This window comes from Nansenia antarctica, assembly GCF_963989245.1.
Source record: "Nansenia antarctica genome assembly, chromosome: 4".
NCBI classification, from domain to species: domain Eukaryota; kingdom Metazoa; phylum Chordata; class Actinopteri; order Argentiniformes; family Microstomatidae; genus Nansenia; species Nansenia antarctica.
The window spans coordinates 49228403-49243402 of record NC_137689.1 but is presented as its reverse complement, the minus strand read 5'-3'; the positions used below and the strand labels follow the sequence as shown (position 1 = coordinate 49243402).

The following is a 15000-nucleotide window of genomic DNA, read 5'->3' as shown; positions in this document are numbered from 1 at the left end:
ATCCTTTTCATTTGTCAGGTTATGAAACCCACATAACTCCATCAATCAAGGATCAAACTAGTCAAGTGAATAAAAAAACCTAACATGAACATTTGATCAAAACGTTTGTCATAGTTAAAAGGGGCTTAATTATTGTAAAAAAAAAAATTGTGAGCGGCTAAGAACATGTGTGACAGATGTAGCATTTTACAAAAAAATAAATAGTCTGTCTGTATCTGGTCGGGACACCTGCTCCCAGACCTTCAGCATGCACTGCTTCAAAAACGCGCCGACTTTGAAGCGTGGGCGATTTCTTCAGCCACAATAAAGCTAGCTTTCACTGCCGCATTGTTTTTGGCTGTGGCTTTCGTGAACAAATTCTGCTGAGACCGCAGTTTTCCTTTTAATTCTTGTGCAATTTGTTGCTTTTCTTGAAGGCTAGCTTTGCCGTACTTAGCTCGGTGTTTGGTGTCAAAATGCCGGCGTAGATTGTACTCTTTGACAACCGACACCGCCTCGTAACACAAAAAACATACCGGTCTTTCTCCTTGAAGCACAATCATCTCTTCTTCTGGATCAAATTTTCTCTTCCTGGACATTTTGGGATCTTTATTAGTATTTCTCAATTCCACTTGTTGGCATTGATGTGGAAACACCGCTGTGTAGTGGCGGTAAGCCGTCACTTAGCGTGTAACACAATCAACATGCATTGTGGGAAATGTAGTTTTTGGTCAAAGCACGCTTTTGACCTATTTATTTTTAGACACTCAGACCTAGTTCTATATCGTGGAGCTCCGCCCCATAGGGGAGCTCTGCTCCTATTGGTTTACCCGCTACCTAAAGTAGCCAATGACTGAATTTTTCAATGCCTGCGCCCGCCTGGGGTGCTATATAAAGGGGCGTCCTTCGCTCCATCATTCTCCCAAAAAGTTCAGCACGGGTTTATATCTGAAGACTGAGAAGGACGACTACTAAGACTGGAGGACCCGCCAGACTTTTCCCTTCAAGATGGATCGTCCGCCGCCTATGGAGAAGTTCCTCCGGGACGCCTGCCGCTGCGACTTTCAAGCAGCGGAGGACGCTTTTCAGCGGAGGAAACTTTTCCCTTCAGCGATGGATCGTTCGCCGCCGACCACGAAGAAGTTCCTCCGGGACACCTGCCGCTGCGATTTTCTAGCAGCGGAGGACAAGCAAGAACGGCGTTCTGGGCAGGCACCTCCCCAAGTAGGGATGGTCCCGCCCGCTCAGCCGGCCCTGACATCACGCCGCCCTCACCCAGCTGAGTGGTCGGTGCCGATGTCAGAATCAGAAAGCTCTGATGAGAGCGAGCGGCAGGTAGAGCACGTGCTCGCCGCCCCATCTTGGTGCGCAGGCGGCGGCAGCGGCGAATAACATCGCCGTGTTTAACGCCGCCATTGCGAAAATCACTGCGAAACGGAGGTTTCGGCGTGATGCGGCACTGGCTCTACCTCTAAACGACGGAGCCATGCCCCACTCGGCATCCCCAGCCCCCGCCGCTGACCACTGGGAGGGCCCGCTACGGCCCCCCACGGCAGCGTGGCCCGGTTTCACGGGCGGAGGGGTCGGTAATGACCCCACCACCGGTTTCCTCTTCATGGCTGCTACCTCATAAAGAGGCAAAAGAAGGAAAATCCCCACCTTACTTTTTCAGTAAAGGAGATTTTTCCCATGTTATCTACCGGAGCGGAGACCCACCTGCCTTGTCGGAGCGTGGTCCAATCGCTACCGGTTAAAAACAAGGCGGAGACTGGCCCAGCTTACCAGCGTGTGGCCAGCTCTCTGCCTAGCGGACTACCTGCCGCTGCGATTTTCTAGCAGCGGAGGACAAGCAAGAACGGCGTTCTGGGCAGGCACCTCCCCAAGTAGGGATGGTCCCGCCCGCTCAGCCGGCCCTGACATCACGCCGCCCTCACCCAGCTGAGTGGTCGGTGCCGGTGTCAGAATCAGAAAGCTCTGATGAGAGCGAGCGGCAGGTAGAGCACGTGCTCCCCGCCTTCGCCGCCCCATCTCGGTGCGCAGGCGGCGGCAGCGGCGAATAACATCGCCGTGTTTAACGCCGCCATTGCGAAAATCACTGCGAAACGGAGGTTTCGGCGTGATGCGGCACTGGCTCTACCTCTAAACGACGGAGCCATGCCCCACTCGGCATCCCCAGCCCCCGCCGCTGACCACTGGGAGGGCCCGCTACGGCCCCCCACGGCAGCGTGGCCCGGTTTCACGGGCGGAGGGGTCGGTAATGACCCCACCACCGGTTTCCTCTTCATGGCTGCTACCTCATAAAGAGGCAAAAGAAGGAAAATCCCCACCTTACTTTTTCAGTAAAGGAGATTTTTCCCATGTTATCTACCGGAGCGGAGACCCACCTGCCTTGTCGGAGCGTGGTCCAATCGCTACCGGTTAGAAACAAGGCGGAGACTGGCCCAGCTTACCAGCGTGTGGCCAGCTCTCTGCCTAGCGGACTTACCCCTATCACGACACGAGGCGGGTTAAACACCCCTGTCTGTAGCCGTATAGAGGGACCGTTATCTACCAGAGCGGAGATCGACCTGCCTTGTCAGAGTGTGGTCGACTCGCTACAACAAACCGGAGTCTGGCCCAGCTTACCGGCGTGTGGCCAGCTCTCTGCCTAACGGACTTACCCCTATCACGACACGTAGCGGGTTAAACACCCCTGTATGTAGCCGTATAGAGGGGTCGTTATGTACATCAAAAACCCCTCCATGTCTATCAAGACCTGGCCCAGCTCATGAGCGTGCGGCCGGTTCTTTGATTATCAGGCATAATAAACCTGCGTCAATAAAGAGCATTGTTACACATAACAAACACTCTTTACAGACGGCAGCCCATCCCTTTCGAAATGAACCCACCTTGGGCTGTGCCACCTCCTCGGTGTGCAGCGGCGGCTGGGATCATACAGAAATTCAAGTTTTTTCTGTCGACTGCACCACAACAGACGGTCCAGCCGCTGTCGTTGCGTTATGCAGAATGACTAGAAGGGACAGGTATTCTGTCGGGCTGGCTAGACAGGACATTGAGGAGGGGATATGCACTACAGTTCATTCAGCCTCCTCCGCCCTTCAGGGGCGTGAGAGAGACTGTTTTTTGTCCTGCCCGATAAAGACACGTGCGCTCCAGGAGGAGATTACGAATCTCCTAACAAAGGGCGCAGTGACATTGGTTCCGAGGGACCAGTGGGACATGAGATGGTACTCCCCGTATTTCCTTGTTCCAAATAATTCGGGAGACATGAGACCCATACTAGATTTCAGGGTCCTCAACGAGAGAGTGGCAAAACGCCCCTTTCGTAGATACCTGAGGGTCGCGTATTTCGTGTGCCAATCACAGAGTGGCACAGGAAATTCCTACGTTTTGCTTTCCAAAGGAAGGTTTACGAGTACACGCGCCTGCCCTTCGGGTGCACGCTTGCTCCTCGTTTTTCTCCAAATGCGTGCAGACAGCACTCGAACCACTGAGGCGAAACGAGATACGCATATTAGCATATCTCGACGACCTACTGGTCTTGGCCCAATGCCCAAATCGAGCCATTCGGGACGCAACCTCACTGGTGCAGCACCTCACTCAGCTGGGGTTAGCTGTAAACTGGACAGAGAGTGCTCCTTGGCCGGCTCAACAGTTTTCCTATCTAGGCATTCAGTTGGATACTGCCGAGATGAGGGCCAGTTTATCGGCACCACGGAGAGCGACACTGACGTCAGCTCTCCGGGTGTGTCGAGTGACAAATACAATCACCGCTCTGTCAAGGATGTCCTTACTAGGACTGATGTCTGCAGCCCATGTAGTGGTCCCCTTAGGCCTGTTACACATGCGCAGACTGCAGAGGCGGTTCGCACGACTGCGACGGGTTCCAGTGAGACGCCGTCGCAAGTTGATTGTAATACAGAGATCGGTCAAAACCGACCTGAGCTACTGGAGAGACCCGCGCGTCATCGCGCGCGGAGTCGCCTGAGTTCGCTGAAAGCTCTCCACATTCCAGGTCTGCTCAACGAAGGAGCAGATCTGTTATCACGGGGAGGCCCGAGGGACGACGACTGGAGGTTAGCACCCTCCATTGTGTCGCTGATTTAGGCACGGTTCGGGCAAGCAGAAGTGGTTCTGTTTGCGTCACGGACGAATGCGCAGTGTCACCTTTGGTTCTCCCTGCGCGAACAGGACAACCCGCCATTGGGAGTCGATACATTCGCACTCCACCCATGGCCGAGGGTCCTGTTATACGCGTTCCCACCCCTGACATCTATCCTCCCACTGTTGGCACGAGTGAGGTCAGAGAGGCTAGAGTTAATTCTTGTAGCCCCGGACCGTCCCGGAGCCCCGTGGTTTCCGGAACTGATGGAGATGTTGGTAGAGGGCCCATGGCCCATACCTCATCGACAAGATGCACTCTCTCAAGCCGGAGGCTTGGTGAAGGGGCCGCCTATGAGGGGGGGCCCCTCATGGCCTGGTTACTGAGAGGGATTGTTAGAACGCAGGGGTCTGACAGACGCGGTCATTCAGACCATTCAGAGTGCGCGCGCGCAATCCACTGCAAAGGGATATGCGGCGCGCTGGTGAGTTTTACACAGTGGTGTGAGGGACAGGACGTTGACCCTGTCTGTTGTCGGGTCGAAACGTTCTTGTGCTTCTTACAGTCGCTGTTGACAAGGGATTGGCGGCGGGAACTATTAAAGTTTACGCGGCTGCCATCTCAGCTTGTCATGAGGGTTTTGCGACAACGACACTGGTTTTTCAGTCATTCGCTGGTTTTAGCGTTTTTTGACTGGAGTGTGTAGGCTTAGACGCCCTCATAGGACTCTAATGCCAAATGGGACCTGTCGATTGTGCTAGAGGCGCTGTGCGTGCCCCCATTCGAACCCATTGTCACTGTGTCGTTGCGTTGTATTGTCTCTCAAGACGAGTCTACTCCTCGCCTTGACTACGGCTGAGCGAGTGAGTGATTTGTGCGCTCTCTCGTCACGGGCAGATTGTTTGATCATATCTGATGACGAAACAAAAGCTGTATTACGCCCTAACCCGGATTTTATCCCTACGGTTAATCGTGGGTTTAGGGTTCAGAGCTGTGCTCTGAGCGCCTTTTTTTCCTCCTCCTCACGACGGAGAGAGGGAGAGGCGTTTTACATTGTATTGTCCGGTGCGCGCGTTGGCACAATATGTGAAGCGCGAGGCAGGACTGAGATCTTCTCCCCGGCTTCTGATCTGCTATGGCGGACAGAAAGCCGGGACACCACTCTCGAAACAGAGGCTGTCCCTTTGGATTTGCGAGGCTATTAGCCTCGCATACGAATCGAAGGGGCAGCCCGTGCCGACTGGCATTCGGGCTCATTCCACCAGGGGCATGGCCGCATCAGTGGCCATTCTCAGGGGAGTGGGAGTGGAGGAGATATGTGTGGCGGCGTCTTGGTCGTCGCCATCACTTTTTATACAGTGTTACTTGAAGATATTTCTTCCTCATCCTTTTCTCATTCTGTCCTCAGTTTTGCTGATGACTGATGTAGTGGGGAAGGCACTTGGATTACCCTGGTCATGGGATTCTATTCAAGTGCTGTCAGGATGAATACGGATGTGCCTGGGGAAGGGACCCTCCTCCAGGACATGTTCCGTTAGATCAACAACCCTACGTGCTCACGTAAGGGTAGGTCAGTGATATTCTTCCTCAATCCTTTCTCATTCTGTCCTCAGTTTGCTGATGACTGATGTTGTGGGAAGGGCACTTGGATTACCCTGGTCATGGGGATTCTATTCAAGTGCTGTCAGGATGAATACAGATGTGCCTGGGGAGGGGACCCTCCTCCAGGACATGTCTGTTAGATCAACAACCCAACGTAAGGGTTGGGTAAGTGATATTTCTTCCTCATCCTTTTCTCATTCTGTCCTCAGTTTGCTGAGGACTGATGTAGTGGGGATGGCACTTGGATTACCCTGGTTGGGGATGCTATTCAAGTGCTGTCAGGATGATTACGGATGTGCCTGGGGAGGGGACCCTCCTCCAGGACATGTTCCGTTAGATCTACAACCCTGCGTGCTCACGTAAGGGCTAGATCAGTGGAGCAGACTCGGTGTGGGTTGGGCCAACTTTTTAAGGTTGTCTTGAACCAACATCAGTGGTCAGCTCCGGGTGCCGCTGAGATTGTTTTCGGATTAATAGTCTCAGTGGGGGTACATTTGGCCAAGTAAATGTTTTTTTTTTTTTTTTTTTTTAAAAGCTGAGTTTGTGAGTAACCACAGTACGTCCTTTCACATTGTCTCATACTACGACTAATAATAATCCTAATAATGTGAAGGGACCTCAAGACTTGTTCTGTCTGCTCTTTGAGACCCAGACACTGCTGGGAGTTTGTTAAAGAGCATGTCCTGACTGTGTGCACACACACACACACACACACACACACACACACACGCACACACACTACGGGGGGGTCCCTGGGGAGCAGCGTGACATTTAACTGGGTGACACGACTGGCGAGACACGCCGAGCAAAAAGCCAGTCTGACAAGAGGGAGAAGAGGAAAGGAGGCGAAGCAGAAAAAGAAGAAAAGGAGAGAAGAGGAGAAAAGAGGAGGAATATAGGCAAAAAGGAGGGGATGAGTGTCTCAGCTCTACAGGTATCCAGTCTACTGGACGAGGCTTTTCAAGGCCGACGTGAACAGGTCTGGACTTGTCACAGGCTCACCAAGCATCTCTAACACACCTCTGTGGAATCAAGAGGTGTGTGGCCGAACTCAATTCTTTGTCTCCTTGAGCAAAACATCAGCCGGTATATCACCCGATTAAATGAACCTCGTCGGTAGAACAGGAACTCTGACGCATTCAGAGGCCTGCGGAGGAATCAGAGAGGGGGAAGATGATTCCCGTGACACCCACCTGTGAGTGCTTGGAGACCCAGTGGCGCAGCACGTTGAGCACTCTGTTGGTAGCGGCTCGGCGGATGATGAACTCTTTGTCACACACCTTCTCAGAGTTAGAGAAGCCTGGGGGGGACAGGGAGAGTTAGAGAAACCTGGGGGGGACAGGGAGAGTTAGAGAAGCCTGGGGGGGACAGGGAGAGTTAGAGAAGCCTGGGGGGGACAGGGAGAGTTAGAGAAACCTGGGGGGGACAGGGAGAGTTAGAGAAGCCTGGGGGGGACAGGGAGAGTTAGAGAAACCTGGGGGGGACAGGGAGAGTTAGAGAAGCCTGGGGGGGACAGGGAGAGTTAGAGAAGCCTGGGGGGGACAGGGAGAGTTAGAGAAACCTGGGGGGGACAGGGAGAGTTAGAGAAGCCTGGGGGGGACAGGGAGAGTTAGAGAAACCTGGGGGGGACAGGGAGAGTTAGAGAAGCCTGGGGGGGACAGGGAGAGTTAGAGAACCCTGGGGGGGACAGGGAGCAGGAGAGGTCTGTGAGGACACTACACCATCACACCATCACACCATCACACCATTACGCTTGGTCATGGTGTCTATAAAACCCACTTCAAAAAAGATATCTGATATATATGATAGAATAATGTATGAAGGATGGAGAAATCCCCACAGAAGGGATACCATTTCCATAGGAGGTTGCTAACCTGGTGAGAGCTTGGGGAAACTTGTGACGCTTCCAAAGAAGCTTCAAACTACGCAAATCACCCCTGACCGTCAATCATATATCAGGTTACCAGAAAAGAATATTCTGGTACGTACTGTATGTTGTTTTGACATTCCTCTTCTTTCTTCTGTCTCTCTCCCTCTCTGTCTTCCTCCCTCTCTCCCTCCCTCCCTCTATATATCAGATTTTCATGGATAAAGTAGATATATACTGCTTGAGTTGGGGCATCTGAGATAGACATAATGCTATTGCCTCTTTCCTTGTTCTGGTTTAATGACCAGGTTGTCTGTCCGTGCGTCATGACAGTCTTACCCTGGGAGCTGCTGTGTCCGGCGGCTGCCGTGGCGATGGCGAAGGCTGAGGCGGGGGACATGGAGCAGCGAGAGTTCTCTCCTGACGGGACTGCAGCAGAGAGAGACAGGGGGAGTGTGTGAGTGTGTTCTACACTGGTGGGGGGAGGGGGGGGGGGTTGGAGGTCGGAGTGGCAGGAATACATGTGTGTGCGTGTGTCTGTGTGTGTGTGTGCGTGTTTGTGCTTGTGCGTGTGTGTGTGATTGTGTGTGTGTGTGTCTTTATGTGTGTGTTTGTGTGAGTGTGTACTTATGTGTGTGTGTGTGTGTGCGGCTGGAACAACGTGGCCCTGGAGTGGGTGGGGTCAAACTCAGTGGCGGTGGCTGTCTCTGAGGGGATCATCACTGACCCCAGCATCTCAGTGAGGGCAACCATTAACATCTGTGGGACAGATCATCTTCTCCCACCAGTCAATACCCGGGGACACCTTATGATGGCGCTACGACAAAGACAACGACAGCATTGGACTGAACTGAAATTGCAAGGGAAGCTGGCATGTCTCCCTGCTGCTGATCACTCTGTCTCTCACGCAGTGTTCAAAAGCGTAACTCTTGACGAGTGTATTGTCACCTTCACTCTAAAAGCTAGGCTGCAGGTTTTACCAACGAAGCTAAACCTTTCCATCTGGCTTCCTGACAGTCATAGCCCACACTGCATACATCACAGTCACCAGCAGATAACTGAAACCATGCCCCACATCTTAAATGGTTGTCATGCGTATAAAGGGCTCTACATATGTAGGCATGATCGAATTGTGGATCTGATTTCAGAGGGTGTCTTTTCCATATTCAGGCCTGCCGCAACGCTGTACAAGCACTCCACTGTAAAGCCCCACATGTTCAGTTTGTGTAGCGACGAAGAGTCAGTAGGAGTGTTCTCCAATATTTCAGCAAACACCCCTGATGTTGTAATTGTCAACGAAAACCACAGAGAGGTGCTTATTTTAGAAGTTGGCTGCACCTTTGACCATAGCCTAGAGGAAGCCTTTTTAACCAAAATCTTAAAATACCAACAGCTGGAGCAGGCCATATCACAACTGGGCTACAGATGTCAACTTTTAGTTTTTATATTTGGCAGCCTGGGCCATGTTCATAAGTCTGTTGTTAGAGGCCTTCATATGGCTGGTCTTCCTAAGAGAAGGGCCAAACAGTTAGCAAAATACTGCTCAATATCCGCTATTATTGGTAGCCGCTCAATATGGAGAAGGCGGTGCTTCCTGTACCCATGAGCGGGATACTGTCTGTCTTATTGTATTGATACTGTATCTGTCAACCCACTGGTATCACCTGGTGCGAATAACATCCTGTGTGTGGCAGAACTGGTTGTTGGCTCAGCATTACTGTAACAGATTGTTTCTATGATATCAAAATGCACTGTTAGTATTTATGTCCTTTAGAATTGTTCTTTGTATGTGGACATAAATAAAGCATCTAAAATGTGTGTGTGTGTGTGTGTGTGTGTAGCTTCCAGGTACCTCCTGCCTGTCTGTAGCGGAGGTGTCTGGGTGTGGACGGGGAGCGACATGGGGACATGTCTCCTGGCTCGCTGGTCGGAGGCGTCTCGGGGATGAACTTGTCCAGGGACACGGTCTCCAGAACAGCTGGTCACAACAACACAGGGATTCACAACCAGATCCACTGGATCACACCGCCAGGACGTCACACAGGACAGAAGTTCTCTTACGTCAAATACACTTTCTAAGTGTGTTTTTTTTCTTTTCATAGAAGAGGAAGTCTTGTGCCCTTGGATAGAAGCCGCTGCCACAGTAGAGCTCAGTTAGAGTCTGAGGGCTCACCACGGCACATTCAATAAGACGTCATTTTAATCTCAGGATGCACTCAGGCCCCCTTTGTAAGAGCCTTATTTATCTCTCTGTTTATCTCTCCATCACTCCCCTCTCTCTCTCTCTCTCTCTCTCTCTCTCTCTCTCTCTCTCTCTCTCTCTCTCTCTCTCTCTCTCCTCTCTTCCACTCTCCCGTACAGGTATTGACATAATGCCCTGCTACTAGTTTCCTTAAGGTTATCTAAGGCTGTCAGCTCTGGCCAGATGGTGAAGTATGGTGGCCCCACAGGGTCAAGCGGAGCATCTGATCTGAGAGTGCGATTATTCCCCCTAGAGCGTAATGATGACCCAATTATGTCTCTCTCTGTCTCTTTCCCTGGTCTCCTTCGGGTGAGGATGTTGCCAATCGTCAGATTGGACTCAAATACCATCATCATATATGTGACACGGTCTGGTGAAAAGGACCGCATGTCGGCAATTCTTAAGTTGCGCAAATTAGTGTTTTCTGTTTTTTTGCAGAGCCCACTCGATATAACAAATATATATATAACATATAGAATATATAGAACAGTTTTAGGATCACTAAATAATTTGTGAATTGGATTCACTGTCTCGTCTGCCTGTAAGCCATGGCTTGTAAACAAACTTACATTTTAGGATGCGTTCAAAAGGACTGTGTGATCATCTAATTATGTGTAGTTATGTGTTTTTAGCATGTTGATGTTCTATCAGCATGTTGTGATGTGCTAGCCATCCTTCATCCCTCCATCCCTCCATCCCTGTTGTTTCCCAGCTGTTTTGCGTGTGTTTTTTGGGGTTTGAGGTGTACCAACATTCAAATAAGCATAGCTTAAGCATAGCTAACTATTTTCAGATTTCAGTGTATGGCACATCATTTCAAAGATTACAATCTGCACTTTCACAATCTGCAAAAAATAAAATAAAATGACCATGCCCTACATGAGGACTTTTTAACCAGACCCTGTCACATATGCAGTACTATACACCATATATCCCTATTAAAGTCAATGGACTGCCAGCCCTTACATACTGTATCTTAAACTTTACTAATACTGGTCACTTTGACCTTAATCCTGTCTATAACAGATTGTTGTTTGTATTTAAATAGTCTAGTGGAAATCTAAATTCCATGCAGCTAACTACATCATGTGCAATATGTGCGATAAGATACAGTGCTGCTGCAGGTTACAAACCACTGGCTTACCCCTGCGGATGCTGCGTCTCAGTTTCCCACAGAAGGCATCGATGCGTGGCAGCTCCCCCCCGCCCTCCTCCCCCGCAGCTGGGCTGAAGTCAGGTGAGCTGGGGACCCGGCTGAGGTCCAGGGGGGCTTTGGTGGAGGTGGGGGGAGGGGAGGACAACCCAGAGGCAAGCTGTGGGAAGCTGGGGGCACGTGTGGTAGTGGGAGGGGGGGAGGAGGAGAAGCCAGTGGGAGGCTTGGTGGAGAAGGGAGGGGGTGAGGTGACGTAGGGACAGTGGGTTAGGGAGGTGGGGGAGGACGGGGGGCCGGAGAGATCCAGGGCCCTCCCTTTACCGTCGACCGGCGAGCTGAGGGAGTGTTTGCGGGAGTGGACGGGGGAGGAGGTGCGGGAGGGGATGACCAGGGGAGGAGGAGAGGAGAACTTGCGGCACAGGCGGGGAGATTTGTTGTTGATGTGATCGCTGCCCCACGTGCCCTGGTTGGTGGCGAAGAACAACTCAAGAGACCTGAAAGGAGGGAGAACAGAGAAAGGAGGGAGAACAGAGAAAGGAGGGAGAACAGAGAAAGGGGGGAGGGAGAACAGAGAAAGGGGGGAGAACAGAGAAAGGAGGGAGAACAGAGAAAGGAGGGAGAACAGAGAAAGGGGGGAGAACAGAGAAAGGAGGGAGAACAGAGAAAGGAGGGAGAACAGAGAAAGGAGGGAGGGAGAACAGAGAAAGGAGGGAGAACAGAGAAAGGAGGGAGGGAGAACAGAGAAAGGAGGGAGAACAGAGAAAGGGGGGAGAACAGAGAAAGGAGGGAGAACAGAGAAAGGGGGGAGAACAGAGAAAGGAGGGAGAACAGAGAAAGGAGGGAGAACAGAGAAAGGAGGGAGAACAGAGAAAGGAGGGAGAACAGAGAAAGGAGGGAGAACAGAGAAAGGAGGGAGAACAGAGAAAGGAAGGAGAACAGAGAAAGGAGGGAGAACAGAGAAAGGAGGGAGAACAGAGAAAGGAGGGAGAACAGAGAAAGGAGGGAGAACAGAGAAAGGGGGGAGAACAGAGAAAGGAGGGAGGGAGAACAGAGAAAGGAGGGAGAACAGAGAAGGGAGGGAGGGAGAACAGAGAAAGGAGGGAGAACAGAGAAAGGAGGGAGAACAGAGAAAGGAGGGAGAACAGAGAAAGGAGGGAGAACAGAGAAAGGAGGGAGAACAGAGAAAGGAGGGAGAACAGAGAAAGGAGGGAGGGAGAACAGAGAAAGGAGGGAGAACAGAGAAAGGAGGGAGAACAGAGAAAGGAGGGAGAACAGAGAAAGGGGGGAGAACAGAGAAAGGAGGGAGAACAGAGAAAGGAGGGAGAACAGAGAAAGGAGGGAGAACAGAGAAAGGAGGGAGAACAGAGAAAGGAGGGAGAACAGAGAAAGGAGGGAGAACAGAGAAAGGAGGGAGAACAGAGAAAGGGGGGAGAACAGAGAAAGGAGGGAGAACAGAGAAAGGAGGGAGAACAGAGAAAGGAGGGAGAACAGAGAAAGGAGGGAGAACAGAGAAAGGAGGGAGAACAGAGAAAGGAAGGAGAACAGAGAAAGGAGGGAGAACAGAGAAAGGAGGGAGAACAGAGAAAGGAGGGAGAACAGAGAAAGGAGGGAGAACAGAGAAAGGAGGGAGAACAGAGAAAGGAGGGAGAACAGAGAAAGGGGGGAGAACAGAGAAAGGAGGGAGAACAGAGAAAGGGGGGAGAACAGAGAAAGGAGGGAGAACAGAGAAAGGGGGAGAACAGAGAAAGGAGGGAGAACAGAGAAAGGAGGGAGAACAGAGAAAGGAGGGAGAACAGAGAAAGGAGGGAGAACAGAGAAAGGAGGGAGAACAGAGAAAGGAGGGAGAACAGAGAAAGGAGGGAGAACAGAGAATGGAGGGAGAACGGAGAAAGGAGGGAGGGAGAACAGAGAAAGGGGGGAGAAGAGAGAAAGGGGGGAGAACAGAGAATGGAGGGAAAACAGAGAAAGGGGGGAGAACAGAGAAAGGAGGGAGAACAGAGAAAGGAGGGAGAACAGAGAAAGGAGGGAGAACAGAGAAAGGAGGGAGAACAGAGAAAGGAGGGAGAACAGAGAAAGGAGGGAGAACAGAGAAAGGAGGGAGAACAGAGAAAGGGGGGAGAACAGAGAAAGGGGGGAGAACAGAGAAAGGAGGGAGAACAGAGAAAGGAGGGAGAACAGAGAAAGTAGTTCAATATGTAGTAATATGTAGTTCAATGGATCAACATTACATGTAACTTACTACTACCAACCCAGGAATGTCTGTGTGCCTGAATCCAAACCACGATAGCCCACTAAGCTTAAGTCGAATGACTGAATGCTGTTGGACTTTTCTAAAATGGCTTAGGTGGAAGAACGTGCTCTACGAAAGACTTATGAGGTCATGTAAGATGGCCGCCGGCAGCAGCAGGCACAGAGAGAGGGAGTGTGTTAGTTCGAGCATTACTTGGACTGGTCCAGCGCGAGCCGTGTAATCTTCAGACTGTAGTCGGGACAGAGGGATGTGATGGACAGACGATCGGAGGAGTGGTACTGGACCCTGAGAGTGGCAATGAGAGGAGGAGGAGGGAGGGAGGGAGGGAGGGAGGGAGGGACGGGAGAGGGAAGGGAACGGAAGAGGCATGGTAGCAGGGGACACGGAGGGAGTGGAAGTGTGGAGGTTTAGATGGAGATGGGTAGAAGGGTGGAACGAGAGTGGAAGAGGTAGAGAGAGTCATGCATGTGTCTGTTATATGAGAAGAGAGGGAGGGAGAGTGAAAGTGGACAGAAGACGTGTAAGGGAGGGAACGTGAATTTGGATGAAGATAGTGGAATGGTAAATGAAATAAGACATAATGGGCCCTATTATGCACTTCATAAGTCTTAAGCACTAAGACGAGGCGGTAGATCTAAACTTAAGACGTGGAGGCGTGGTCAAGGCCACTTTGCTATTATGCGTGCGGTAGTGGGCGCCTAAGACCCGGCGCTAAGCCCAGAAATTAGTCATGGGTGTGTTTTGGGCGTCTTCTCAATCAACCCAATCAGCGTGCCAGGTGCCATTCCCTTTAAGAACCGGCTGCGTTAAGTCATAAGCGCTATGCTATTATGCAGTTCATAGGCGCTAGACTTCATGCACGTTTTGAAACACAAGCGCGCCTCCGCGGCTTCTTAAGAAGTCGGTCGGCGCGCATGCGCAAACCGCGGAGGCGCGCTCGTGTTTCAAAACGTGCATGAAGTCTAAACTTAAGAACTTTTCAAACCACTTCTTAGCGCTAGGCGCAAAGTCAGATCGCATAATAGCAGGGGCGCCTAGCGCACTTCATTAACATATGAACACTCCCACAATGAGTAATATATGCACGGGAGTCTTGCGTCTTATGTGTGGGCGCCTAGCGACACCTGCATAATAGCAGTAGCGCGTATGAAGCGCATAATAAGGGTGGCGGTAGGTCTTAACCTGGCGGTGCGTCTTAATTAAGACTTAAGACGGCAAGTTAAGAAGTGCATAATAGGGCCCAATGTGTTTCATGGAGAAAGTGGTGGATGGAGGCGAAGGTGAGTCGTGTTTCTATCGGGTTACCTGACGGGTATGGAGGTGAAGGGTTTCTTGTAGATGTCCGCCAGCTTGTCCATGACCACGGCCGCCGTGGTGAAGATCCTGTAGGTGTGGAGGAAGGTGTTGAGGAAGTCGATGGAGAGGAAGCGCAGGTCCGTCAGCCTCTCCAGCAGACGCTCCACGCTGGCGTAGCGGATCTGGGGGACCTTGCAGGAGTTGAGCGTCTTGCTGAAGCAAATGTCCACGTCGTCTTTGTGCAGCCGCGCGTCGGACCTGGGAGGGAGGACGGAGGAATAAGATCGTCAGTGATTGGGTGATCTGTCAGGAAAGGTAACGGGCATTGGATAGCTTGGGGACCGACATCTTTTACTGATGTGGGAAAAAAATACATAAGCTCAGGAAAGGTAACGGGCATTGGATAGCTTGGGGACCGACATCTTTTACTGATGTGGGAAAAAAAGACATAAGCTTACAAGTGGCAAAAAACCCCAAACATATAGAATATCGTTGTATGCTTGCACGC

General features: G+C 51.3%; 1 protein-coding gene across 1 annotated transcript in view; it reads right to left on the bottom strand.

Annotated features, from left to right (window-relative positions):
- The window catches only part of rasgrf2a (Ras protein-specific guanine nucleotide-releasing factor 2a), a gene marked incomplete at both ends in the record, with an annotated part of 39175 nt that overhangs the window by 5347 nt on the left and 18828 nt on the right, over positions 1-15000 (bottom strand). The window contains 6 exons of the mRNA XM_080528757.1: positions 6877-6983; positions 7890-7979; positions 9403-9528; positions 10937-11439; positions 13389-13481; positions 14502-14750. Coding sequence (XP_080384883.1) covers positions 6877-6983; positions 7890-7979; positions 9403-9528; positions 10937-11439; positions 13389-13481; positions 14502-14750 — 1168 coding nt within the window. The remainder of the gene's footprint in view (positions 1-6876; positions 6984-7889; positions 7980-9402; positions 9529-10936; positions 11440-13388; positions 13482-14501; positions 14751-15000) is intronic.